Raw genomic sequence first — 12,964 nt, 5'->3', positions numbered from 1 at the left:
TCTCATAGCAAAGGGTCTGAATACTTACGTAAATAAGGTATTTTTTAAAATATTTTTGAAAAAAACAATAAGAACCTGTTTTCGCTTTGTCATTATGGGGTATTGTGTGTAGATTTATATTTATTTAATACATTTTAGAATAAGGCTAACGTAACAAAATGTGGAAAATTTCAAGGGGTATGAATATTTCCCGAAGGCACTGTATTTTTTCAGTATCGGATAGTAGTTGGAAATGTGTAGCCAAACATCCTAGAAAAGGTACATTTATGTTTATCATGTAGCCTTTAGCCAATTGAAGAGCGCTTCTTAACGTTCGTCCAATCATATGTCTAGGTTATTATCCGCTTAGGTCCCACATGAATTTAAGTCGATTCCCCCAATTGAACTTTGGAGTGACCAGCAAATGTCATATGTTATTGCCTTTAGAATAGGCACTTTAAACTTATCATTCTATTAACATTAGAACAGATCAATTAAGACATGGCTTTGAGAGGGGAGCAGAGAGAATTCCTTGTTATTTTGTGCGTCTTGGCTGCAGCCCTCGAGCAAACTTACCGTAAGTCTTCATTCAATATTTTTCAATATTGCTCTTTGCCTTTCGATATGAATAAATTAGCCAAATTATGTTAAACTTATGTTGTTCATTCATTGCATCCAAGAAACTGCATAAATGTGCAAGCATAGGTGGATCGGAGCGGTACAACCTCTTGTGAATTGTGGCAAGGTTTGATTGACATGTCATTTCAGACAGGTATAATTCGCACGAGTAGTAGCAGAGAACCCCCAGAGTGAACATTTTGGATGGTGCGTAGGCTATATTGCCAGACACTTTTTTTTTCTTTCTTGGTGACGCAGATCCCAAAAAATCATACACAATAATATTTACCGCCCTATTTGCTTAATGATATTTTTTTATTCTGTATTCCACTCAGTATTTCTATACAGTGTGAAAGTCAGTAAAATGGATTGATAAAATACATTGTAACTATTTGAACACCCACTCCGAGGTAAACATTGCCTGGTAATAGGCCTATTGTATGCAATGCATTTGCTCAATAGACCTATTCTTTAATCCACACAATCCATTCAGCTGAATACACAGACAAGACACTTTTGCTTAGCTTCTATCCACCACCCATGAGTGTTCTTCTAATATGGCGTGTTATTCATCCCTGTCCCCCTGTGGTAGAGATCCAAGAGGCCACTGTGTACTGGGATGCTGCCCAGAAGAGTGTGATTCTGAATGAGGGGGTGTTGGAGAAAGAAGGGGGTGCCTATGGATATTACAATGACACTCTCCTCTTGACGGGCTGGGGGGTGCTGGAGATTCGGGCAGGGTACGGGGAGACCCCCGAGAGTGATGAGACCACCTCCTTCTTGGCTGGGTATCTGGAAGGGTTCCTCACCGCAGAGTGAGTGCTTTCACTGCTTTGTTACAAATGACACTGATGTTCGTGTTATCTTTATTTAGCCCTGTTCACGCCTATACATTCATTATAGACATCATTTTTGAGAGTGGAAATCCTTCAGGAAATGTTGAAGAAATTTTGACCCTGGCTTTCTCTCTCCATCAGGCAAATGTTTAGCCACTATGCCAACATATATCCCCAGATGATTAAAGATGAGAAGATTCTGGACCCCTTGAAAGATTTCATGATGTAAGAGTCCCATTTATGCTATAGACAATCTTTTCCGTTCTGTGGACTACCAAATCACTGTCGAAAGCTCGAGGACCACCATTCGTGGAATCACATATTTTATTTTTTACATCAAATATCATGACAGTCAAATGTAGTCAATTTTAGCAGTCAATGTAACAAATGAAAGCCTATAATAATAATTATAATGACTGAATACCTGAGTCGGTCCACAGTAAACAGGACTACTGGACCAGAGAGCAGGTGAAGTTGAGGAGAAACAGCGACCCCTTGTGGTTACATGCAGGACTGATCCTGGCTCAACTGGATGGGCTACAGGCTGGAGCTGCATACTGGGCCAAGAGCAGGCAGAGAGAGGTGTGTGTGTGTGTTTTGTGTGTGTGTGTGGGAGCGAGAGAAAAGTGTGAGGGACTTAATGTCAGAACTGAAGGGAATTGTGTTTTGACGATAATCTTCTGTGTGCGAGCATCAGATTTTCCTCCAACCTAATGGGATCTGTATAGTCACAACCTCCTAATTGCAAACAAAAACAGTTCCCAATCCTTTATGCAAATCCCAACTGACCCTTTTCTTCCACCTTTCCACGTCCTAGCCTCTGTCTATGTTTGCGCTGCAGTTTCTGAATGAAGTTGGAGACCTGCTGGACCTGATTCCAGCACTGACTCCACGCTTCAACTCCTCCCGAGGCCTTGTGCCAGGAATGGGCCACTGCTCAGCTCTCATAAAGGTCAGGAGTCAAGTGAATTTGGCTAGGTCTGGTTGTTTGTTTAGCTCATGATTGGTGTTGTTTATAGTTTATTTATAGCTGACTTGCATATCATCCTCATTAGTGGAGTTATACAATGCGATTTCCATAATCGACAAAAGATATTCAGCCACTGTTAAAGCATATTGGTTTATAATGATGTAGATTCCTTTTTTATTGAGCTTTCATTTTTCTACAGGAGTGGATTAATACCTTTCTCATATCCAGTTTTCTCTTCAGTTCATGCATGAGGTAGTGAGGACGGTACACTTTAAGTCTGCGATGTAACACCATGTGTTTGGTGTCTTTATCCTGTTCTATCTCTAGGTTCTGCCAGGCTTTGAGAACCTGCTGTTAGCCCACTCCAGCTGGTTCAACTACGCTTCCACCATGCGTATCTACAAACACTGGGACTTCAGGCTGGCCGACACACACACCGCCACGGGCAAGTTATCCTTCAGCAGCTACCCTGGTAAATTAACATGATTGATTGAATTTGATTGATAAAGCAATGTATATAGTGTTTTATATTCTATTGATCCCTTATTTTACCAGGTGAGTTGACTGGGAACACATTCTCATTTACAGCAACGACTCAGGGAATAGTTACAGGGGAGAAGAAGGGGCTAATGAGCCAATTGTAGGCTGGGGATGATTAGGTGGCCATTATGGTATGAGGGACAGATTTGGAATTTAGCCGGGACACGAGGGTCAACACCCCTACTCTCACGATAAGTGCCATGGGATCTTTAGTGACCACAGAGAGTCAGGACACCCATTTAACGTCCCGTCCGAAAGACTGCACACTACACAAGGCAATGTCCCCATTCACTGCCCTGGGATATATATATATACTCCTACTATATAGCCTCCTACTGGCCCTCCAACACCACTTCCAGCAGAATCTGGTGTCCCGTCCAGGGACTGACCCTGCTTAGCTTCAGAGGCATGCCAGCAGTGGGGTGCAGGGTATTATGCTGCTGGCTGATATTGTGGTATTGGGAGAACTCTTCTTATTCACTATCCATGTGTAGCACCCATCTACCTAATATGGCTGAAAAAAGCAGACTGTCTTGTACAATACAGACTCCACCAGTCTTGAAAATTGGGAAGTTTAGTAATATACAGTTGCAACGGAAGGATGATTAATGTAAACTCGTAGCCTGGTGGGGTTAAGTGATGTTATTGAAGATTTGCCATTTTCCCTGTCATACATTATCTTACAGGCCCCATCACCATTAAAACTGAAGTGGCTTAAAAGTGCTATTTTTAGAGTTAAGCAGGGAATGTTATCTCACTCAGTGCAGAAACACACTGCATTAAAAGCTACTAAAATACAATCCGGGTGCTAGGATTTGAATCCATCTAGCCCTTCTGTGCACAAGCTTACCACAGTCTCTCGGGACTGAAATCTACTACATTATAATGACATTTTTAATTACCCTGTGGTGCTAGGAATGTTACACCTCACATATGTCCTTAACCTTAGCGCAACTTCTTTTTTCTCTACACTATAGTGCAAGGGATGCTCGGCTATACTACTCCCACATCCCACTCCAAGTCCCCACATGTCCTCACCCCTTCATGTCCCCTCTCCTTTCCTAACCAGCCATGCACTTATCTCCTCTCTCCGCCCAGGCTTCCTGACATCTTTGGATGATTTCTACCTGCTGGGCAGTGGGCTGCTGATGACTCAGACCACCAACAGTGTCTTCAACACCTCTCTGTTCACCCTGGTCACCCCCCACAGCCTGCTGGCCTGGCAGAGGGTGCGGCTGGCACACGCCCTGGCACGCACTGGGGAGCAGTGGGCTCACATCTTCTCTAAGTACAACTCCGGTAATGCCTGGGGTGTGGAGGACTTTTGTGGGATTGGGTTTTGTGATTTGTGTAACCTGTACTTGCATGAATAACCTATGAGCTTGTGTTTAGGTGTGGTGTGAGTATAGACTTTGTGATTTGTGTGCTACTGTACTTGTTAAGGATTGTAGTTTGTGTTGAATTGATTGTTGCATAGTATGGTAAATTTAACCCAACCCTTCTGAATCAGAGAGGTGTGGGGGGGCTGCCTTAATCAACATCCACGTCTTCGGGCGCACAACGGCTATGTGATGTATTGCCTTAGGCCCTGACCACAGACGGTTCCTGACCACAGATGATGTAACCGTCCTGTTCTCTAAGGATGTACTGTAGTCTGTCTTTGTTAATAGAGCCACCGCAGTAGGAGATGACATAACTTGTTGCTTAGGAGGAACAGTACAGCTTGTTCTCAATGAGAGGACTGACTGGCCATAGCCTCTGTGTCTCTGGCACCTACTATAACCAGAAAGTGACACCTGATACGTTCCCATTATGATCGTATACATGCAACCTCTGCTCACCAGTTCCTAGTTCAAATACCCTTTTTTTCCCTTCTTTTTTTCTGAGTATCTGCATGCTCCAGTGTAGTGCATGTGTTCACCACAGTCCCAAGCCATGACATACTGCATATCAGGAGGTGACTCGTTTCTCCTCATTTCAAGGACCTGTAATAACCAGTAGATAATCAACACCAAACCAAGTTTAACACAACTACATTTCCCCTCCCCTCCTCAGGAACCTATAACAGCCAGTACATGGTGCTGGATCTGAGCAGGGTGTCGTTGGGGAGGAGTATAAGGGATGGGGCTCTGACTGTGGTAGAGCAGATACCAGGACTGGTGGTACACTCTGACCAGACACAGGCCCTGCGACAGGGTAAGGGACCGTCTCATTTCAGTCTGTTGATATAACGCTAAACTGGTGGATATACATGGGTTATATGCCATCCTAATTGACACTCTAGGATTAATAAAGTCTTATGGGATGTTATTAATTGATTGGCAAGCTGATATGTTGCAAAATTTATTTTCAAAGCCTGGGGGGAGAAGGATAATGCATTGTTTGTTTAATGTAATTAAATGGCAGCTGTTATAGCCATGATTATAAAATAAAATCGTTTTATGTGCATATTACTTCAAGTAATAATAATGTATTATAAACCCATGTCAGCTGGGCACCAATATGTGTGACACTTAAAGGCCCAGTGCAGTCAAAATATAGGTTTTCCTGTGTTTTATATGTATTTCCACACTGAGGTTGGAATAATACTGTGTAATTGTGAAAATTATGAGAATGCCCTTTTTAGTGTAAGAAACATCACCAAGCTGCCAATAACAGCTAGTTTTCAGTTTTCCTCTTCCTAATCCGACCACTCCCAGACAGTCGTAGCAAAATTCTTGCTTGAGAAATTGATCTTGCTAAGAAACTATTTTTGTTTCTTTTTGACCATTTTCTTTGAAAACAATTACAGTAAGGTACTTAATTCTTACCCAGAAATGATTTGATATTGAGATGAAACAGCTGCATTGGTCATTTAAAAAAATATATCAATCAATGAATCATGTTGGTTGTTTCAGTCTCTCAGCATCTGATATATCCCTACTTCACCATTCCTACATTATTCTTGTCTTTCTCCTGTTCCCTCCGGCAGGCTACTGGGCGTCCTACAACGTGCCCTTCCATGCAGACATCTACAACCTGAGTGGCTACGGGGTCATGTGGAGGAAGCATGGAGAGGACTTCTCCTATGACCTCTGTCCCAGAGCCAAGATCTTCCGCAGGGATCAGGCCAGGGTTACAGGCCTTGCCTCCCTCAAACACATCATGAGATACAACAGTGAGTGCTGCAGCCCCTCTCAAGATGGCGCCGACAGATGGTCACCTCGCTTGTCACGCCCTGACCTTAGAGATCCTTTTTATTCTCTATTTTGGTTAGATCAGGGTGTGACTAGGGTGGGTACTCTAGTTTTTGCATTTCTATGTTGGCCTGGTATGGTTCCCAATCAGAGGCAGCTCTATCGTTGTCTCTGATTGGGGATCATATTTAGGCAGCCTTTTCCCACCTGTTGTTTGTGGGATCTTGTTTTTGTATTGTTGCTTTTGAGCTGAACGTTTCGTTGGTTACTCTTTCTTGTGTGGTTGCTGGTTATCATTAATAAAAATGATTAACCTACCCCACGCTACATCTTGGTCCGACCATCCTTGGACTAAGCAGCGTGCCCAGGAGGAGCAGGGATCATGGGCCAGGGAGGAAAGCCAGGAGTGGAGGACATCCTGGACGTGGGACGAAATCATGGCAGGAGACCGAAGCCTGCCATGGAAGCAGGCGGAGCCAGCGAAGGAACAACAACGACAACACCGGGGTTCGCGACCACGATGGAAGCCCGAGAGGCAGCCTCAACATTTTTTTGAGGGGGTGGCACACAGGTTGGTCAGTGGAGCCAAGGTGTGAACCAGAGCGAATCCACACGGGGTGGTCTGCGGATCCGAGGGTTGAACCAGAGCCAGTCTGGGAGAGGAAGGTGAACTTGGAGGGGAATGAAGGGAGTGAATCAGAGACAGTTAAGGAGTTGATGGGGAAATTGGAGGAGAGAGTTATGAGAGAGCTGTTGTGTTGGTGCATGAGGCACGAAATTCGACCTAAGGAGCGTGTCCTCAGGTTAATGCCACCTGAGTCAGTTCTCCGTACTCGTCCTGAGGAGCGTGCTAGCCGTCTGGTGAAGACTGTGCCGGCCCCACACACCAGGTCTCTAGTACGCCTTCTCAGCCCTGCACGTCCTGTGCCAGCTCTCCGCACTCGCTTTGAGGAGCGTGTTTCCAGTGCGCCTCCACAGCCCGATACGCCCTGTGCCAGCTCCCCGCACTTACCGTGCGAAGGTTGTCATCTGTCCAGGACACATTGTGCCAGCTCTACGCTCCAGACCTCCAGTGCACTTCCACAGCCCGGTACGTCCTGTGCCAGCTCCAAGCACCAGGCCTCCTGTGCGTCTCCCCAGCCCGGCATGTCCTGTGCCGGCTCCACACTCTAGGCCTCCTGTGCGTCTCCCCAGCCCGGTACGTCCTGTGTCAGCTCCACGCACCAGGTCTCCTGCGACGGTCTGCAATGCAGAGCCTCCAGCATCGGTCGGCAGTCCAGAGCCTCCCGCTTCGGTCGGCAGTCCGGCGCCTCCTGCGACGGTTCCCAGTCCGGAGCCTCCAGCGACGGTTCCCAGTCCGGAGCCTCCAGCGACGGTTCCCAGTCCGGAGCCTGCTGCGAGGGTTCCCAGTCCGGAGCCTCCTGCGAGGGTTCCCAGTCCGGAGCCTCCTGCGACGATCTACGGTCCGGAGTCCCCAGCGGTGATCCACGGTCCGCTTCCTCCAGCGACGATCTACGGTCCAGTTCCTCCGGGGACTATCCACGGTCCGGAGCCTCCGGCGATGATCCACGGTTCGGTTCCATGGAAGCGGAGCGATCCGTGAGCGGAGCGGTGTCTACGTCCCAAACCGGAGCTGCCACCGAGGCTAGATGCTCACCCGGACCCTGCCCCATAGAGTCAGGTTTTGCGTCCGGAGTCCGCACCTTTGGGAGGGGGTACTGTCACGCCCTGACCTTAGAGATCCTTTTTATTCTCTATTTTGGTTAGATCAGGGTGTGATCTCTGGTTTTTGCATTTCTATCTTGGCCTGGTATGGTTCCCAATCAGAGGCAGCTGTCTATCGTTGTCTCTGATTGGGGATCATAATTAGGCAGCCTTTTCCCACCTGTTGTTTGTGGGATCTTGTTTTTGTATTGTTGCTTTTGAGCCCTACAAGGCTGTACGTTTCGTTGGTTACTCGTTCTTGTTTTGTTGCTGGTTAACATTAATAAAAATGATGAACCTACCCCACGCTGCATCTTGGCCCAACCATCCTTAAAATTACGAGCGTTACATCGCTTCACATCCTTAGGAAACTATGTAGTAATTCGTTTTTTTAATGTATTATTTCTTACATTTTTATCCCAGAAAATCTTAAGTGTTATTACATACAGCCGGGAAGAACTATTGGATATAATAATGACGTTAACTTACCAACATTACGATCAGGAATACGACTTTCCCGAGGTGGATCCTTTGTTCAGACCTCCACCCTGGACATTGGTTCTAATCCCAGAGGCCGACCCAAAACAACGTCGTCGCCGCAGGAGAGGCAGACGGAGGGGCCTCCTAGTCAGACTTAGAAGGCGAACACACCATCCACCGCTTCTGAGCATACTCGTCGCCAAACTCTAGTCTCTAGACAACAAGGTGGATGAAATTAGGGCACGAGTTGCCTTCCAGAGAGACATCAGAGATTGTAACATTCTCTGATTCACAGAAACATGGCTCACTCGGGATATGTTGTCGGAGTCGGTACAGCCACCGGGTTTCTTTATGCGTTGCGCCAACAGAAACTAACATCTCTCTGGTAAGAAGAAGGGCGGGGGTGTATGTCTCATGATTAACGACTCATGGCTTAATCATAACAACATACAAGAACTCAAATCCTTTTGTTCACCTGACCTAGAATTCCTTACAATCAAATGCAGACCCCATTATCTTCCAATAGAATTCTCTAGATTCTCTTAGATTATAGTCATAGTCGTGTATCTCCCCCCAAAGCAGATACCTCGACGGCTCTGAAAGAACTTTACTGAACTCTATGTAAACTGGAAACCATATATCCTGAGGCTCTATTTGTTGTAGCTGGGGATTTTAACAAAGCTAATTTGAGAACACGGTTACCTAAATTCTACCAGCACATTGATTGTTGCACCCACTCGAGCAAAACATTGGGCCGCTGCTACTCTAACTTCCGTGATGCATACAAGGCCCTCCCCTGTCCTCTCTTTGGCAAATCTGACCATGACTCCATCTTGTTGCTCCCCTCCTATAGGCAGAAACTAAAACAGGTCGCGCCCATGCTTAGGTCTATCCAACGCCGGTCTGACCAATCGAATTCCACGCTTCAAGATTGCTTCAGTCGAGTGGATAGGGATATGTTCCGGGTTGCCTCAATAACATTGACGTATACGCTGACTCGGTGAGTGAGTTTATTAGGAAGTGCAATGGAGACGTTGTACCCACTGTGACTATTAAAACCTTCCCTAAAAAGAAACCGTGGATTGATGGCAGCATTCACGCAAAACTGAAAGCGCGAACCACCGCATTTAATCATGCCGAGGCGACTGGAAACATGACTGAATACAAACAGTGTAGCTATTCCCTCCGCTAGGCAATCAAGCAAGCTAAGCGTCAGTATAGGGACAAAGTAGAGTCGCAATTCAACGACTCAAACATGAGACGTATATTACAGAGTCTACACGGATTACAAAAAGAAAACCAGCCCCGTCAGGGACATCGGCGCCTCGCACCCGAACAAATTAAACAACTTTGCGTGCTTTGAGGACAATACAGTGCCACCGACACGGCCCGCTACAAAAGACTGTGGGCTCCCCTTTAACGTGGCCGATGTGAGAAAAAATGTAAACGTATTAACCCTCGCCAGGCTGCCGGTCCAGACGGCATCCCCAGCCGCGTCCTCAGAGCATGCGCAGACCAGTTGGCTGGTGTGTTTATGGACATATTCAATCAATCCCTATCCCAGTCTGCTGTCCCCACATGCTTCAAGATGGCCACCATTGTTCCTGTTCCCAAGAAAGCTAAGGTAACTGAACCAAATGACTATCGCCCTGTAGCACTCACTTCTGTCATCATGAAGTTCTTTGAGAGACTAGTCAAGGATCATATCACCTCCACCCTACTTGATACCCTAGACCCACTCCAATTTGCTTACCGCCCCAATAGGTCCACAGGCGATCCAATCACCATCACACTGCACACTGCCCTATCCCATCTGGACAAGAGGAATACATAATGAAGAATGCTGTTCATTCACTAAAGCTCAGCATTCAACACCATAGTACCGTCCAAACTCATCATTAAGATTGAGAATCTGGGTCTCAACCCTGCCCTGTGCAACTGGGTCCTAGACTTTCTGACGGATCGCCCCCAGGTGGTGAGGGTAGGAAACAACATCTCCACTCCGCTGATCCTCAACACTGGGGCCCCACAAGGGTGCATTCTCAGCCCTCTCCTGTACTCCTTGTTTACCCATGACTGCGTGGCCATGCACGCCTCCAACTCAATCATCAAGTTTGCAGACGACACTACAGTGGTAGGCTTGATGACCAACAATGACGAGACAGCCTACAGGGAGGAGGTGATGATCGTGGACTTCAGGATACAGCAGAGGGAGCACCCCCTATTCACATCGACGGGACAGCAGTGGAGGAGTTGGAAAGTTTTTTAAGTTCCTCGGAGTACACATCACGGAGAAACTGAAATGGTCCATCCACACAGACAGCCTGGTGAAGAAGGTGCAACAGCGCCTCTTCAACCTCAGGAGGCTGAATAAATTTGACTTGTCACCTAAAACCCTCACAAACTTCTACAGATGCACAATCGAGAGCATTCTGTCGGGCTGTATCACCGCCTGGTACGGCAACTGCACCGCCCTCAACCGCAAGGCTCTCCAGAGGATAGCGCGGTCTGCACAACATCACCGGGGGCAAACTACCTGCCCTCCAGGACGCCTACAGCACCCGATGTCACAGGAAGGCCAAAAAGATCATCAAGGACAACAACCACCCGAGCCACTGCCTGTTCACCCCGCTATCATCCAGAAGGCAAGGTCAGTACAGGTGCATCAAAGCTAGGGCCGAGAGACTAAAAAACAGCTTCTATTTCAAGGCCATCAGGCTGTTAAACAGCCATCACTGACACAGAGAGGCTGCTGCCAACATACAGACTCAAATCACTGGCCACTTTAATAAATGGATTTAATAATGGTATCACTAGTCACTTTAAAAAATGCCACTTCAATAATGTTTACATATCCTACATTAGTCATATGTATATAGGGTATTTTATACCATCATTTGCATCTTGCCCATGTCGTACGGCCACCGCTCATCCATATATTCTTATTCCATCCCCTTACAGTGTGTGTGTGTGTGTGTGTGTGTGTGTGTGTGTGTATATATATATATATAAGGTAGTCGTTGTGAATTTGTTAGATTACTTATTAGATATTACTATACTGTCGGACTAGAAGCACTGGCATTTCGCTACACACGCATTAACATCTGTTAACTATGTGTATGTGACCAATAAAATTTGATTTGAGTATGATTTTGTCAGGAATGGGTTGGTAACTGTAGTTCTTTTATAATTAGGCAGATGCAGGCAATGCCAGGCCTGCAGGACCACTGGCCCTGTAGTGTCTAATCTTTTTTGCTACAACCGTAATCGGACTGGAGAGAATCGGGCCTTTCATTCTGGTCTGCTAAAGCTATCCCTATTAATAGAATGAGAATTCAGGTGGAGATTAAATTATTAAACCCCACAAGGAGGATAGATCATCTTGCTGTGTGGGTCTACTAGATTGTCACTCCTGCTGTTCCAACCTCTGAACTCAGTGCTTTTGAACTGTGTCTCCAGACTACAGGAAAGACCCTTACTCCAAGGGCCATCCCTGTAAAACCATCTGCTGTCGCAACGACCTGAGGCTGAAGAAACCACGTCCAGGAGGCTGCTATGACACCAAGGTCAGGGTTCAATTACCACCATGTCCACGCATTCGCACTCATAAAATAATATCAAAGGGAACATGATGGCACAATTTATACTCCTACGGTACATCACAATACTAAAATAACATTCAAGTAAAACAAAGGGCAATTTTTAATTATCTCCTCTCTCTCCTTCTCTCTCACCTTCCCTCTCCTAGGTGACAGACTTCCACCTGGCCCGTCAGTTAGCAGGCGAGGCGGTGAACGGTCCCACCACTCAGGGGGGCTTGCTTCCGTTCTCCTGGAGCCACTTCAACAGCACAGCCCACAAGGGTTTGCCGCAGTCATATAACTTCAGCTTCATCACCATGAAGCCAACTCTGTCACTATACCAGCCCTGAGAGGGGTCTGGGTTGTTCATAAGGGCATGCAACTTCATTTTTTTTGCAATGGAAGATGAAAATAAGGGTTTATTTTTGGACAAGTCCAGATAGTCCCTCTCTATTTAATTCAGTTATCTTCCCTTTGGTGCTTAATGAAAATGACCCATGGGTCTGAAAGCACAGCGGGGCTGGGGAGTAAAGGAAGAAGTGGCCACCAGACACTTACCCAAGGCCTTTTTTTGTTGTTAACGAAATGGTTAGATGCACTGATTATACTGTATCTTTGTTATGTGATTGTTAGTTTTGTATAATGTGTGTTAATTTGTGTGGTGTATATTCCTCTGAGTTAATGACTGAGCAGGCAGAGGTCATTACATGGTTCTATGTTTACAGTGCAGTCCAGTAAATTGTATCAGTCGGGGCTGGGGAACATGTAGCCTACGGGCCAATATTGACATTTACACACAATGATACCAGCTCAGACTTCTCATTTTGTGCCAGTTTGGTTCCCTGGTCTTGACTTGAACCAAAAGTGATGACCGGATGCCAATAATCAGGGAATTAGTTGTCTGTACAACATTCTCAGGTTTGTGTGTTTTTTCTGAAGCCACCATATTGATACTCCCCGAAGAAGCAGTCCTCAATAGGAATGAATGCAATTCCACACAATAGGAATCAATGCCATTCCACAGTATTTCAATTAAATGTTTCAATGACAAAATGACATGTCTTTAGTGGGGACATTAGT

At 46.0% G+C, this 12,964-nt stretch overlaps 1 protein-coding gene across 1 annotated transcript; it reads left to right on the top strand.

Moving 5' to 3' along the window:
• The first annotated feature begins 403 nt into the window (after window positions 1–403).
• LOC110502875 (phospholipase B-like 1) lies at window positions 404–12,681 on the top strand. The gene is made up of 11 exons (XM_021581222.2): window positions 404–556; window positions 1,190–1,412; window positions 1,575–1,658; window positions 1,874–2,015; window positions 2,251–2,385; window positions 2,731–2,875; window positions 4,042–4,242; window positions 4,999–5,139; window positions 5,915–6,100; window positions 11,763–11,869; window positions 12,052–12,681. Exons 1-11 carry the CDS (start codon window positions 481–483, stop codon window positions 12,232–12,234), a joined length of 1,623 nt encoding a protein of 540 aa, XP_021436897.1. The 5' UTR covers window positions 404–480; the 3' UTR covers window positions 12,235–12,681.
• The last annotated feature ends 283 nt before the right edge of the window (window positions 12,682–12,964 follow it).

This window comes from Oncorhynchus mykiss, chromosome 23 (genome assembly GCF_013265735.2).
Source record: "Oncorhynchus mykiss isolate Arlee chromosome 23, USDA_OmykA_1.1, whole genome shotgun sequence".
Classification (NCBI taxonomy): domain Eukaryota; kingdom Metazoa; phylum Chordata; class Actinopteri; order Salmoniformes; family Salmonidae; genus Oncorhynchus; species Oncorhynchus mykiss.
The sequence above is the reverse complement of the archived record's forward strand: the minus strand, read 5'-3'. Positions and strand labels throughout refer to the sequence as shown.

What these genes read in the sequence shown, in the direction of transcription:
- LOC110502875 (XM_021581222.2), top strand. Translation starts at nt 481, where the DNA reads ATGGCTTTGAGAGGGGAGCAGAGAGAATTCCTTGTTATTTTGTGCGTC. An exon ending in AGCCCTCGAGCAAACTTACC is followed by an intron (nt 557 to 1,189) that starts GTAAGTCTTCAT and finishes CCCCTGTGGTAG; the next exon opens with AGATCCAAGAGGCCACTGTG. An exon ending in CTTCTCTAAGTACAACTCCG is followed by an intron (nt 4,243 to 4,998) that starts GTAATGCCTGGG and finishes TCCCCTCCTCAG; the next exon opens with GAACCTATAACAGCCAGTAC.